This window comes from Aquarana catesbeiana, linkage group LG03, assembly GCF_042186555.1.
Source record: "Aquarana catesbeiana isolate 2022-GZ linkage group LG03, ASM4218655v1, whole genome shotgun sequence".
Taxonomy (NCBI): Eukaryota; Metazoa; Chordata; class Amphibia; order Anura; family Ranidae; genus Aquarana; species Aquarana catesbeiana.
This window is the reverse complement of record NC_133326.1, coordinates 19,982,232-19,996,374: the sequence shown is the minus strand read 5'-3', so window position 1 is coordinate 19,996,374 and position 14,143 is coordinate 19,982,232. Positions and strand designations below refer to the sequence as shown.

The following is a 14,143-nucleotide window of genomic DNA, read 5'->3' as shown; positions in this document are numbered from 1 at the left end:
GGGAAAACAAATTTCAGTGGCCTCCACCTGTAAAACCATTCCTGTTTTGGAGGTCATCTCATTGTTGCCCATCTGGTGCACCTGTTGTTAATTTCATTAATACCAAAGCAGTTGAAACTGATTGACAACCCCCTCTGCTACTTAACTGACCAGATCAATATCCCAGGCCTTTAATTGACTTGATGCTATACTCTGAATAAAAAGTGTTCCTTAAATTTTTTTGATTATTGTATTTATGTGTTTCACTAAATATAGGAGCACTCAACATTTATTGTTTTTATTACATTTTTGTAGCAGATTAGTGGTGGATCCATGTAAATCACTCCAGTAAACCAGGTTGCGAAACATGGAAAGCAGCGACAATGGTGTAAATTGTAGGTGTTGTTCTTTTTCAGGTAGACATGTTCTCCTTCGGTATGGTCCTGTATGAACTGTTGTCTGGTCAGCGGCCATCTTTAGGTCAACACCAACTCCAGATCTCTAAGAAGCTGTCGAAAGGGATCCGGCCTGTGCTGGGGCGCCCAGAAGAAGTTCAGTTCTACAGACTCCAGGAGCTGATGATGGAGTGCTGGGACACTAAGCCAGAAAAGGTTGGTCATATTTATTTTCTGTTGACATTTTATTTTCACCGATTGTGTGGCAATGCCAATTTTTAAACTCCATTTTCGATTGCACCACTTTACATACCGATGACTAGCATACATCAGGAATGGGCAATCTTCAAAATGCTAACCGTTGAAGAACTACAAGTCACTGATCTGGAAACTCCACACAAATGTGGATTCTGGTGTATTTGCTAGGGACTAAGGCTCCATTCACACTTGTGCAATTTGCCATGCAACTTTGGACATGAAAAGTCGCAGCCATTCTTTTCAATGGCACATGTTCAGATCGGTGTGATCTAAAGCGATTTCGAAAGGGTGCCTGCACTACTTTGGTGTGACTTTTGATGCAACTTAAGTCTATTGAGTGTAAAGTTGGATCAAACTCACATTAAAGTCACGCTCCAAAGTCGCACTGGAATTTGTGCAACCTTGGAGTCGTGCTAGTGTGAATGGAGCCTTAATCTTAAAGAAGAATTCCAGGTGTGGATATTTTATATATAGTTACATTGATCAAGCTTGGACGAATGTAACTATGCGTATACTGTACATGTTTGATGCCCCTGGAAGCTGGAAATCACTGTAGTAGACACCACTACTCCAGTGATCTCTACTTACTTCCGGGTCCCCATACTGAGCGGCTGCCTTGCTGCAAACTGAACACAGGCACGGGCCCCACTCATAGAACGCTTTGCATTTCCTTAAAGTGGTGTTCCGGCCGAAATTATACTTTTAAAATAAAAATACCCCTATAATACACAAGCTTAATGTATTCTAGTAAAGTTAGTCTGTAAACTAAGGTCTGTTTTGTTAGTTGATAGCAGTAGTTTGTTATTTTATAAACTTACAGCAGGCCGTGGCCATCTTAAGTGTGGGCATCTGAAGCCAGACTGTATTTCTTCCTGGATCTCATCCTTGCAGATCTCACACATGCTCAGTGCAGCACAAGCAGTGTAATAGGTTTCAGGTCAGGTTTCCATAGCAACGGCAGTTTCAGAGGAAGTTGCCGCCCCTTCCCAGAATGCATTGCAAACAGGAAATGATGCCATGGGCCGCGGCCAGGGAGGAGGAAGTGAAAAATGAATACAGCAGATATACATTAGGTGCTGAGAAAAAAAATTTAAAAATATCCAATTTGTTTACAGTGCACAGTTTAGTGAGGGATGCTGAAGAGTTGTAAAAGTGGGTGGAACTCCACTTTAAAGTGGTTGTAAACCTCAGACATGAAATATGACCAAAGCATACACCTCAATAGTGTGTACTTGTCTCATTCCAGAGCACTAAGTGTCATTTCTGTCTGTGGCCTCTTTCCTCTGCAATCTGACAGGGGGGGAGCTCTAGCATACAGCCTGTGATTGACAGCTTCAGCTCTGTTCCTGTGGGCTGTGTGAAGGGGGTGTGTCCCTTCCCTCCAATCAGCTCTCAGAGCTCTCCTCACTGATATCTGCAGAATGTCATTTTATAATTTTAGCTCTCTGCCCCCTGTATTCTGACAGCTCAGACAAGCTTTGTACATTTTGGACTTTAAAGAGGTTGTAAACCCTCACCTTAATGCATTGTATGCATTAACCCCTTGCCGACCAGCGCATGACGATATATGTCGGCACAATGGCACGGCTGGGCGAATGGGCGTACAGGTACGTCCCCTTTAAATCGCGCGCGCCTGCTGCATACTTTGTGACCGTGCCCACAGGTCCCGCGGACTCCGCCGGGGGCCCGCGATCGTGTCACGGAGCGGCAGAACGAGGAGATGCCTATGTAAACAAGGCATTTCCCTGTTCTGCCTAGCAACATGACAGAGATCTACTGCTCCCTGTCATCAGGAGCAGTGATTAGGATTGCCACCTGTCCGGGATTCACCCGGACAGTCCAGGTTTTGAATCATGTGTCCGGGTTTCAGGTGGACTGAAACCTGGACACATTATTCAGACCAGGCTGTGGCTCCCCAAGTAACCAAGGTAGTCGCACACAAATCTTTCGGCGTACGGGTGCTGCGGGCAGCTGTCTGAGGGCAGCTTCGCCATCACTGGGGGGGCAGGGTGATGAGGTCACCAAGAGCAATTTGGCCAAACCCACATTTTGCTATGAGCACCACATTACTACTCTCCATAGGGCACCCAAATGTGTCCCAGGCCGCTAAAGTGTTTGGGTTTGGCTTGAAGAAAAGGTGGCAACCCTAGCAGTGATCTCTTTCATGTTCTTGTGAGACAATCCCCCTACAGTTAGAATCACTCCCTAGGACACACGTAACCCCTTGATCCCTCCTAGTGTTTAACCTCTTCCCTGCCAGTGTCATTTACACAACAGACATTACATTTTTATAGCACTGATCGCTGTATAAATGACAATGGTCCCAAAATAGTGTCAGGTGTGTCCGCCATAATGTCGCAGTCCCCATAAAAATCGCAGATCGCTTCCATTACTAATAAAAAAAAATTAATAATAAAAATGCCATAAATCTATCCCCTATTTTGTAGACACTATAACCTTTGTGCAAACCAATCAATATACGCTTATTGCGATTTTTATTTTTACATAAATTATATAGAAGAATACATATCGGCCTAAACTGAGGAAAAAAAATAGTTTTTGTATATATTTTTTGGGGATATTTATTATAGCAAAAAGTAAAAAAGAATGCGTTTTTTTTTTTTCAAAATTGTCGCTCTTTCTTTGTTTATAGCGCAAAAAATAAAAACCGCAGAGGTGATCAAAAGAAAGCTCTATTTGTAGGGAAAAAAAAGAACGTCAATTTTGTTTGTGTGCAACGTCGCACGACCGCGCAATTGTCAGTTAAAGCGACGCAGTGCCGAATCGCAAAAAGTGCTCTGGTCAGGAAGGGGGGTAAAATCTTCCGGGGCTGAAGTGGTTAAACAAAGTTGTAACTTAAATATTCAAGCAAGAAAACATTTGCGGTTATGTAAGCTTGGAGAGTTCCATTTGCTGTGTAGCGGGATGTCTTATTTTGCTGTATCTGCATTCTCTTCTCGGAAGCACATGTTGTGTCATTATACTCACAATATTGTAAATCTTATTTACCTAATTCTGGTGTAATGAGCCTAGAAAGGATTTCCATGTATAATGCCTTCATAACACAGCTGTTGGTATGCTAATATTGACTTACTGCTGCACTTCTTGTTGTCACCATCTGTTAGAGATTAGTCAATTTCCACAAACATAATTATTTAATAATCACACAATGCACACGGGAAAATTGGCCTAAAAAAATATCGCATGTAAAACACAACTTGCACCTACGATGGAGAGCCAGAAGAGCGATACTTCCAATCTTGGACTGATGTGATATTTATAGAATTTCTTGTCTTTTTAAAGTGGAGTTGCACCCCAAAAAAAAAAAAATAATTAGTAATGTGTTTAAAAAATAAAAACATTTGGAGAAAATTTTTTTTTTTTACTCACCTCTAAATGCCTGTTGCTAGGGGGTCCCTCGTAGTCTGCCTCCTTCGTTGCCTGGGCTCCTGATGTCACTTCCCTCAGCGCAGGAAGGGAGATCGCCTCTCCACCCTCCCTCTTGTCAATCATCTGGGACACGTGACCGGTCCAAGATGATTGCGGGGCCAGTGACGGCGCGCGCGGCTCGCGCATGCGCAGTGGGTGCGCGGTTGTGAAGCCACAGCCGAGCGCCCACAGTTAAAATGCCGGCGCCGCCGAGCGGAGGGGGAGAGGAGCGGAGCTTCGATCCCCCGCATCACTGGACCCCTGGGACAGGTAAGTGTCCGATTTAAAAGTCAGCAGCTACAGTATTTGTAGCTGCTGACTTTTAATTTTTTTTTTTTTTTTTAAATGGGAACCCCACTTTATTAATGGATGTGTGCAAATGTTGCAACTTGGGTTACCCTGAAAACAGATTTCCCTTTTCTTTTTTTTTTTTTATTCCCAGCATTTTCAGCAAGGCATACTCATAACGATATCATTTTCCATACATGCCAGTCAATTTACTAGCAGGCCTGGTGTCATTCATTACTAGATTGGAAAAAAACAAGCAGAGGTCATTAAAGTGATCATAACCTCTCGGTGCCGACGGTACGCAAATATGTGGCCTCTCGGCGGGTGGGCCTTGACGCTGAGCGACCGCATATTTGTGTAACAGAATGTAAATACAGTTTTGCGTAGAGCGCGCGCCTTGCGTGCTCCTTGGCACGGTTACGGGCGGATTTACTGTGTTGATGAGGAAATCGAGCGATTTTCTTTCTTTTTCACCCGTGATGGAAGGAAAGAAAATCGAATCCTCTATGGGGTGCTTAAAGCAGAACTTTTCCCATAACAACTTTAACCGCTTCAGCCCCCGGAAGATTTTACCCCCTTCCTGACCAGAGCACTTTTTGCGATTCGGCACTGCGTCGCTTTAACTGACAATTGAACGGTCGTGCGACGCTGTTCGCAATCAAAATTTACGTCCTTTTTTTCCCCCACAAATAGAGCTTTCTTTTGGTGGTATTTGATCGCCTCTGTGGTTTTTATTTTTTGCACTATAAACAAAAAAATAGCGACAATTTTGAAAAAAAAGCAATATTTTTTACTTTTTGCTATAATAAATATCCCCCAAAAAATATATATAAAAACATTTTTTTTCCTCAGTTTAGGCCGATATGTATTCTACATATTTTTGGTTAAAAAAAATCGCAATAAGCGTTTATTGATTGGTTTGCGCAAAAGTTATAGCGTCTACAAAATAGGGGATAGTTTTATGGCATTTTTATTAATAATTTTTTTTTTACTAGTAATGGCGGCGATCTGCGTTTTTTATCACGACTGCGACATTATGGCGGACACATCGGACACTTTTGGGGCTATATTGGGACCATTCACATTTATACAGCGATCAGTGCGATTAAAAATGCACTGATTACTGTGTAAATGTGACTAGCAGTGAAGGGGGTTAACCACTAGGGGGCACTGCAGGGGTGAAGTGTGTCCTAGGGAGTGATTCTAACTGTGGGGGGAGGGGCTATGTGTGACACAACAGTGATCACCGCTCCCGATTACAGGGAGCGGTGATCAGTGTCACTAGGCAGAATGGGGAAATGCTTGTTTACATCAGCATTTCCCCGTTCTTCCTCTCTGTGAGACGATCGCGGGTATCCTCGCGGGCATAGAGTCCACGAGACCCGCGATCACACTCACGGAGCTTGTGGCGGGCACGTGCCTGCCCACAATGCCGCGTCTTAAAGGGCAATGTACAGGTACGTTAATATGCCTGTACGTGCCCTTCTGCTGACGAATATCGGCGTGAGACGGTCGGCAAAGGGTTAAGGTGAGCATAGATGACTCTTTTTTTTTTTCGATCAGCCCATATAAACCGATCCTGCTTTTCACTATTATCCTCCCCACTCAGGCATTGGGGTTGATTTACTAAAATACTAAAACTGGAGAGTGCAAAATCTGGTGCAGCTGTGCATAGAAGCCAATCTGCTTGTAACTTCAGCTTGTTCAATTAAGCTTTGAGAATAAACCCTGGAAGCTGATTGGCTCCCATGCAGAGCTGCACCAGATTCTGCACTCTCCAGTTTTAGTAAATCAACCCCATAGTATACTGACAGCGGGACTTCTCAGCTCTCAAAATACACCAAATGTGCTACTTGGTCTCCTGACACCCCATTCTGGATCTTAAAACAGCACTCGGTGCCAGGGTGGATTTTATTTAAATCAAGTCAATTTAAATCACTAATAAAAAGTCTTTTAAATCATAATTTTTAAAGAGCAACTGTCATCTCTGTCCCGCAGCGGCTCCTCCTCCGACCCGCTGTTGGCTCCTCCTCTGACCCGCTGTTGGCTCCTCCTCTGACCCGCTGTTGGCTCCTCCTCTGACCCGCTGTTGGCTCCTCCTCTGACCCGCTGTTGGCTCCTCCTCTGTCCCGCAGCGGCTCCTCCTCTGACCCGCTGTTGGCTCCTCCTCTGACCCGCTGTTGGCTCCTCCTCTGACCCGCTGTTGGCTCCTCCTCTGTCCCGCAGCGGCTCCTCCTCTGACCTGCTGTTGACTCACCGACAGTCCCATTGACTTTAATAGGATGGCTGGTGATACCTCAGTGACACAACAAGGCGAGGGGACGTGGCGGCAGCAGGTGAGTGGATGCCGCTAACAGGCGCTGCCATGATGGATCTGAAATGACAGGTGCTCTTTAAATGTAAGGACTTATTCTTGCTGGTAGTTACTGTGAAATAGTTTGAATGCATCAATGCAGTGCATGTTATCTCAGCTTGCAGAGCTTGGATTCATTGAATGAGTTTACCAAAAATGTAAACTATTGCAGAATATACAGCCTCATGCTACATAACTGAGCTCCATTTCATGCTGAATAAACTAAATTATTAACTTATCTTAAATAGAAAACTATCTATAGATAGATTTTTACTCCTAAAGCATTTTATTAAAATAAATTTGATAAAAATCAAAAAAATCTTATTAAAAAAAAAAAAAAACTTTTTTTTTTTTTTTTATCATCGATTTTTATCCACCCTGCTCTGTGTCTGGCTTTGGGTGCAGAATTTCTGCATGGAATCCACTAGTCTAGACTTCCTGGCCTTTGTGGACATAAAGGATGCCCACTTGCATTTCCCTACCCTTCCGTCTCGACAACCTTTCAGTCAAGAGGTTCAGCATTAAAGGGACAAACCTGAAAGTGGAACTTCAGTCATTTTTTTTTATCTTTCCATCTATTAAATATTCTGCCCTTGTTGTTGTTGTTTTAACTTTGGATAGTAAAACATTGTTTTTTCCTGCCAGTAAATCCCTTATACAGCCCACTTCCTGTTTCTTGTATGGTCATTAGCCTAGGCTTATGACATCATGCACAGCTCTCTCTCTCACTGGTGTGGGAGTTTGCCAGGAAGGGAGGGGGAATGAATCATAAGAGGGCCAATCAGAGCTGCAGGGGCTGAAGGTGTGCCTCTGTGTAAATCCAGGAAGTGAACAGGCAGCAGCTTCAGCTGCCCACAGTTAAAATGGCTTCAGCCAGACTCAGTGGAGGGAGATTTCTGCAGCATATTTGGCAAGTACAGAATTGCAGTATATATATAAAATAATATGCAACGTGGTTGGAGTGAAGCTTCAGAATGGCAAAGATGTTTTTATTACAAATTATGTGAGCAGACTGCAGTTCCTCTTTAAAGTGATTCTAAAGGTTTTTTTCCTTTTTTTTCTAAATAACAAACATGTCATACTTACCTGCTCTGTATTTTTTTTTTGCACAAAGCAGCCCCAATCCTCTTCTTTTTTGGGTCCCCCTCTGGCGGTCCTGGCTTCTCCCTCCTGCCAACAATTGCCAACAGTAGCAAGCTCCTTGCAATGGGTGCACTCGAGCAGGCTCACTCCCGAGCCGCACTCCTATGCTCTTATGCACGTATCGCTGGATCGAGATGGGGCTCAGGTAAGTATTAGGAGGGGGCTGCTGCTCTCAGAATTTTTTTTTTTTTACCTTTTAAGCATAGAATGCATTAAGATAAAAAACCTTCTGCCTTTAGAACCACTTTAAGGTTTTACCTTTCCCTATAAATGCATTAGATCAGTAAGCACCTCTTGGGCTTTTTCGGCTTTAGACAACTGTTTCCCAGATTTGCAAGACTAGCACCTGGTCTTCTGTTCACACGTTCTCTAAGTTTTACTAGGTGGATGTTCAGGCCTCTGCTAATGGCATTTCAGACTGTATGGCCCTTCAGGTATGGCTGTGCCGAGCCCCCAGCTTTGCCCTGACATTTGTGGGCCTGTTAGCATTATGTTTGCTGTGTTGCCCGCCCCTCATTTGGACTGCTTTAGGAAGTTCCAGTTGTCTCAGAATTCCTTCTGACCCTGTGTCCCTTAATGAACGATAAAGAAAACAGGGTTTTTGACTTGCTGTAAAACAGCGGTCATCAACCCTGTCCTCAGGGCCCACTAACAGGCCAGGTTTTATGTATTATCTTGGGGAGATGCAGACTAGAATACTGCAATCACTGAGCAGGAAATGATATCACCTGTGATGTATTTCAGTTATCTTGAAAACCTGGACTGTTAGTGGGCCCCGAGGACAGGAGTTGATGACCACTGCTGTAAAATATTTAAAGCTAACCTTTCCCTCTTTCCTATCAGCATGCATCTCTGCATGCTGATGTGACATTGACTAACACTTTTTTTTTTGTGTGTTTTTTTTTTTGTTTTTTGTTTTTTTTGGCTTTACTCACCTTTTTTTCCTTCTACTTCCTGGTTTCCCTGAAGGCAGTGGTGACTTAGTCCTGGCCACCAGGGGCATTCATACAGGAGTCGCAGGGGTCAAAATTGTGACCCGGGCCCCATGCTCCAGGGGGCTCGTGCGGCCCCCTGTACACCTGGATGGAAGGAGCAGCTTGTAGAGAAACTGATCCCCTCCATTTTTCTCCTGCAACCTTTCAGCCCTCCTGTGTGATCCCTCCCCCCCCCCCACACACAATCCCCACAGCGCTGCTGGTTTCCTCCTACCCCTTTCCTGAAGGCTGCTCTGGGGATGCTGCCAGGATGGAGAGCAGGGAAGGGGCCGGTAAATGTGTCATTTACCGGCCCCTTCCTTGTCTTAATGAATAAAGTCAGTGATCCGTACTGATCAGTGACTCTGTCCATTCATAACTGAGGCATAGTAAACCGTGTTTACCGTGCTTTAGTTTGTGAATGAATGAATGAGAAGCTCTGCGCAGAGCTATTCCTGTCCATTCATTCTGTGTAGCTGAGGCTGCAGGGAAGGAGATTGTGTCCTCAGTCTCCCTTCTCTGTCTCAAAGGTGAAACATCATAGGTCTGTTTAGACTGCTATCTCACCAAAGCCCCACAACAGGGTACCTAAAAAAAAATTAAAAAATATGAAAAATTAATTGTATAAAATGGTAAAAAAAAAAATTAAAAAAGACACCAGTGGCAGAACTACCAGGGTGGTAAAGGTCACACTTGCGACTGGGCCCTGGCGTTCCCCTACCGTGGGGGGGGGGGGGGCCCCCGAGCAAAAGTCAGGGAGGCTGTTAGAGGTTTCTTGCACCGGGGCCCTGAAGGTTCTATTTACACCTCTGCTGGTCACACATATGTCCCCTGGGAGGGCAATGTCACTTTTATGGAAATGCTGTACCTTAACTGCGAGGTCTAACAGTATTGTTATTATTATACAGGATTTCTATAGCTCCGACAGTTTGCGCAGCGCTTTACAACAGTAGGGCAGACATTAGAATTACAATACAAGTCAATACAGAAAGAATCAGAGGGCCCTGCTCGTTAGAGCTTACAAGCTAGGAGGGAGGGTCAAGTGATGGTGATCAGAGAGAGGAAAAGGATTGTATGGAGCGCATAGGTAGGAGAATACAAGTTCAAGGGTGTTGCCATCAGAGTGAGTAGAAGCCTGTACCCATTGCTTGAAGTAAAATGAGGAGGTTAGACTAAACTTCGGTTCACACCAGAGGCGGCACGACTTGCAGGTTGCCTCACCGAGGCGACCTGCACACGACTGCCCGGGCGACTTGCAAAACGACTTCTGTATAGAAGTCTATGCAAGTCGCCCCCAAAGTCGTACAGGAACCTTTTTCTAAGTCGGAGCGACTTGCGTCACTCCCCTTAGAACGGTTCCATAGCACAGAACGGGAGGCGACTTGTCAGGCGGCTAGGTCGCCTGACAAGTCGTCCCTGTGTGAACCGAGTGTAAGAAGTTTAGAAGTAGCAGGAGTGTTTGTATTAACAGGGATGTTGAAGTCGCCGAGAAGGATTGTGGGGATTTTTAAGAAAGAGAGAAAGTAGGGTAGCCAGTGACATGGGAATTTTATAGATAGGCAACTCCTATCCTCATATTGATTAGTGGTTCCAAATTAACTGCTTGCCGACCGCCGGCCGTCAATTGACGGCCAGGCGGCGCAGCTCTCATTGCGGGCTGACGTCATATGACGTCCTCGCTTTCCTAGGCCACCAGGGGGCGCGCGCGCGCCGCCGGCGGCGATTGCACGCGCCCGCCGTGTCACTAGGCACCCAGTGCGCGTGCCCGGCGGCCGCGATGTCCGCCGGGCACCCGCGATTACCGGTAACACAGCAGGACCATGGATCTGTGTGTGTAAACACACAGATCCACGGTCCTGTCAGAGGAGAGGAGACCGATGATGTGTTCCCAGTACAGCGGAACACCGATCGGTCTCCTCCCCTAGTGATTCCCCGCCCCCTACAGTTAGAATCACTCCCTAGCAACACAGTTAACCCCTCGATCACCACCTAGTGTTAACCCCTTCACTGCCTGTCACATTTATACAGTAATCAATGCATTTTTATAGCATGGATCGCTGTATAAATGTGAATGGTCCCAAATATGTGTCAAAAGTGTCCGATGTGTCCGCCGCAATATCGCAGTCACGATAAAAATCGCAGATCGCCGCCATTACAAGTAAAAAAATTTAAAAAAATAAAAATGTTATAAAACTATCCCCTATTTTGTAGACGCTATAACTTTTGCGCAAACCAATCTATATAAGCTTATTGCGATTTTTTTTTTACCAAAAATATGTACAAGAATACATATCGGCCTAAACTGAGAAAACATTTGTTTTAAAGAAAAAAAAATTGGATATTTATTATCGCAAAAGGTAAAAATGATTGTGTTTTTTTTAAAACTTGTCACTCTTCTTTTGTTTATAGCAAAAAATAAAAACCGCAGACGTGATCAAATACCACTAAAAGAAAGCTCTATTTGTGGGGAAAAAATGATAACAATTTCATTTGTGTACAGTGTTGTATGACCGCGCAATTGTCATTCAAAGTGCGACAGCGCTGAAAGCTGAAAAATGGCTTGGGCAGGAAGGGGGCGAAAATGCCCGGTATTGAGGTGGTTAATAATAACTACTGCAGTAGGGAACAGACACAAAAGATACACTCCGCATCTTTCCAAATAACTGTTCTGCTTTATTATGACGCAGTTGAAGGTTTTTATACACAGGATTACGTAGGTATCACATTAATATTACAATTGTACTTTTATGGTAACAAGGGGCGTAACATAGGCAGACTAATTCTAATCAGGACTCGAAAGAATGCAAACTTGTAATGAAAACATTATTAGTGCCGTGTGCACAGTGAGGGCAGTTTGCAATACATACAAAATAGAATACAATTATATACAGAACTTACAAATATCCTTTACACCAGGCTGAAAACTCATCAAGGAAAGTTGATAACGGTCCAGGGGGGTGGGCGGTAGATCACAGCAATTCTTAGGGAAGTTGGAAAGAATAGGCCTATACAGTAAACTTCAAATGTTGAGCGGGACAGAGAAGGTAGGAGAGTAAAGACCCTGGAAGGTGCTCTGTGGGGATAGGAGGAATCCCACAATATTATCATGCTGCGTATGCGTGAGATAAAGCCTAAGACGTCCTGCACTTCATCTCATGCATGCGTTGTATGACACTACAGGCATCTGCTGGGGACAAGAAAAACCCTTTCTGTGAGGTCATGCAAGATCTCAAGGAAGGGTTTCTTCTTTCTCAACAAATGCCTGTAGTGTCCTATGGCGCATGCGCGACATAAAGTGCATGACGTCATGTGCTTCATCTCGCACATGTGCAGTATCACAAGCATTTTATTAAATGGAGGTTCAGAAACAGGGACCCAGGCAGCACGGAAGCAAGACAAAAGTAGGTAAGTATGAAGAAAAAGAGTTGGATGGAATGAGATCTTGGAAGATCTAACACCAGCAATACTAAAGATGATACAGTAGAAATAAAACATCATGAATGTATTATTGATGTTATATGCTTACTGCTGTATATGATGTAATATTTTCATATGCTCAATAAAAACTCTTTTGAAAAAAATAAGTATGAAGAAAAAGTCACATGGTATGTATGATTGTTTTTTTCCCCCCTAGTCAGGTTTAAAGATTTATAGAGTAGGGCCGGTGGGGGAAAGGGAAGGTCCTCTTTGATGGGAGACACTGCAAAATTAGCTGCCTGGAATATACTGTATTTTCCATTTCAATATGATTTTTTTTAAATTAAAGGCAAATTTCCTTATTTTCAGTATGTTTAGCATTGTGACTGTAGAGTATATTTCTTACGATAGATAACTTTTTTGTATTGTAGCATTTCTTTTGGACAGATTTTACAGTACTCTATTGTTTCTGTTGTTCATAGCGCCCCCTGGCTGCGTCTGTGGTGCGGCGTATGAATGATCCAAGTTTCTCCGTCTTCAAGTATCATATCTTATGCGGAATGCAGGAGACATTCTGTTCATCCAGGGAAGTGGACACCACCATTGTCTTCTGGATAGGAACAGGGCAAACAAGGTATCAGCCTTTTTGACAAGTCGCAAACAATATTCATTATCACTCTGTTCCTGTATCAGTGTATAAATACATGTCACTTTGTGTGTTCAGTATTGGTGGAGGTGCTGAGTTTTAATAAGATGTAATAATACCACTTTTATATGTTCATTTTTACTAATACCACCTATTGATTGCATGCACGTATCATTCCACAAAGGGACTCTAACCTCCGGGATTCATGTTATCAAGTAAAATATTAAACTGATACTAAAGTCTTTTTTTCTTTGAGAAAAAAAAAAAAATTCTAATGAGGTGGGGCTGTGCCCGCACTGCATGGGTTAACTGCCATTTTTGTCTAGGGGAGAGGGGAAAGTAGATTTACTTGCCTAATCCTCCCAGACCCTTCCGGTACCCCCCATGCTTTTGCAGTCTTGAGTTGTGGACTGTTCCTGACATCATCAAGCCCAGAGCGGGCTCCATAGACCAGGAACAGTCCACTACTGGACTGGGTGGGGGGGGCACCTTTTTCGGTGGAATGAAGGATCAGGTGAGTAAAAGCTTTCTCCTCATCCCTAGACAAAATGCGCTTTTGACCTGTGCAGTGCTGGCACGGCCCCACTGCATGGGAAAACTTTTTCTTTTTTTGTTGCGCGGAGTTGGGCTTTAAATTGATTCTAAAGTCAGAAGGTTTTTTCTAACTTAATGCGGAGTTCCACCCAGAAATAGAACTTCCGCTTTTTGGAATCCTCCCCCTTCCGGTGTCACATTTGGCACCTTTCAGTGGGGAGGGGGGAGCAGATACCTGTCTAATCCAGGTATTTGCTTCCACTTCCGGGCATAGATAGCCGCAGTATCCATGTCCGGCGCCTCCTCCGTCCCCCCCGCTGTCTTCTGGGAGACACGCAGGTCCCAGAAGACAGCAGTGATTGTGATTGCGCAGAGCGACTTGCGCATGCGCAGCAGGGAACCAGGCTGTGCAGCCGCAAGGCTTCACTTTCTGATTTCCTTACCGAAGATGGCGGTGCCTCCACCCGAGAGCCAGATCGGCTTCGAGTGCCGACATCGCGGGCGCCCTGGACAGGTAATTGTCCATAATTTTTCAAGTCAGCAGCTGCAGTATTTCTAGCTGCTGACTTAAAAAAAAAAAAAAAATTGGCGGAACTCCGCTTTAATGCATTCTATGCATTAAGATAAAAATAGTCTTCAGTGTGCAGCAGCCCCCTTAATACTTACCTGAGCCCATCTCGATCCAGTGATGTTGCACGAGAGTCTTGGCTGTCTCAGACTCTCCCAC

The 14,143-nt window shown here is 44.2% G+C and overlaps 1 protein-coding gene across 4 annotated transcripts in view; it reads left to right on the top strand.

Annotated features, from left to right (window-relative positions):
- LRRK1 (leucine rich repeat kinase 1) overlaps window positions 1-14,143 on the top strand; it is a 261,637-nt gene that overhangs the window by 231,972 nt on the left and 15,522 nt on the right. For all 4 annotated transcript variants that reach the window (XM_073618358.1, XM_073618359.1, XM_073618360.1 and 1 more), the window contains 2 exons: window positions 396-590; window positions 12,719-12,870. In XM_073618358.1, coding sequence (XP_073474459.1) covers window positions 396-590; window positions 12,719-12,870 — 347 coding nt within the window. The remainder of the gene's footprint in view (window positions 1-395; window positions 591-12,718; window positions 12,871-14,143) is intronic.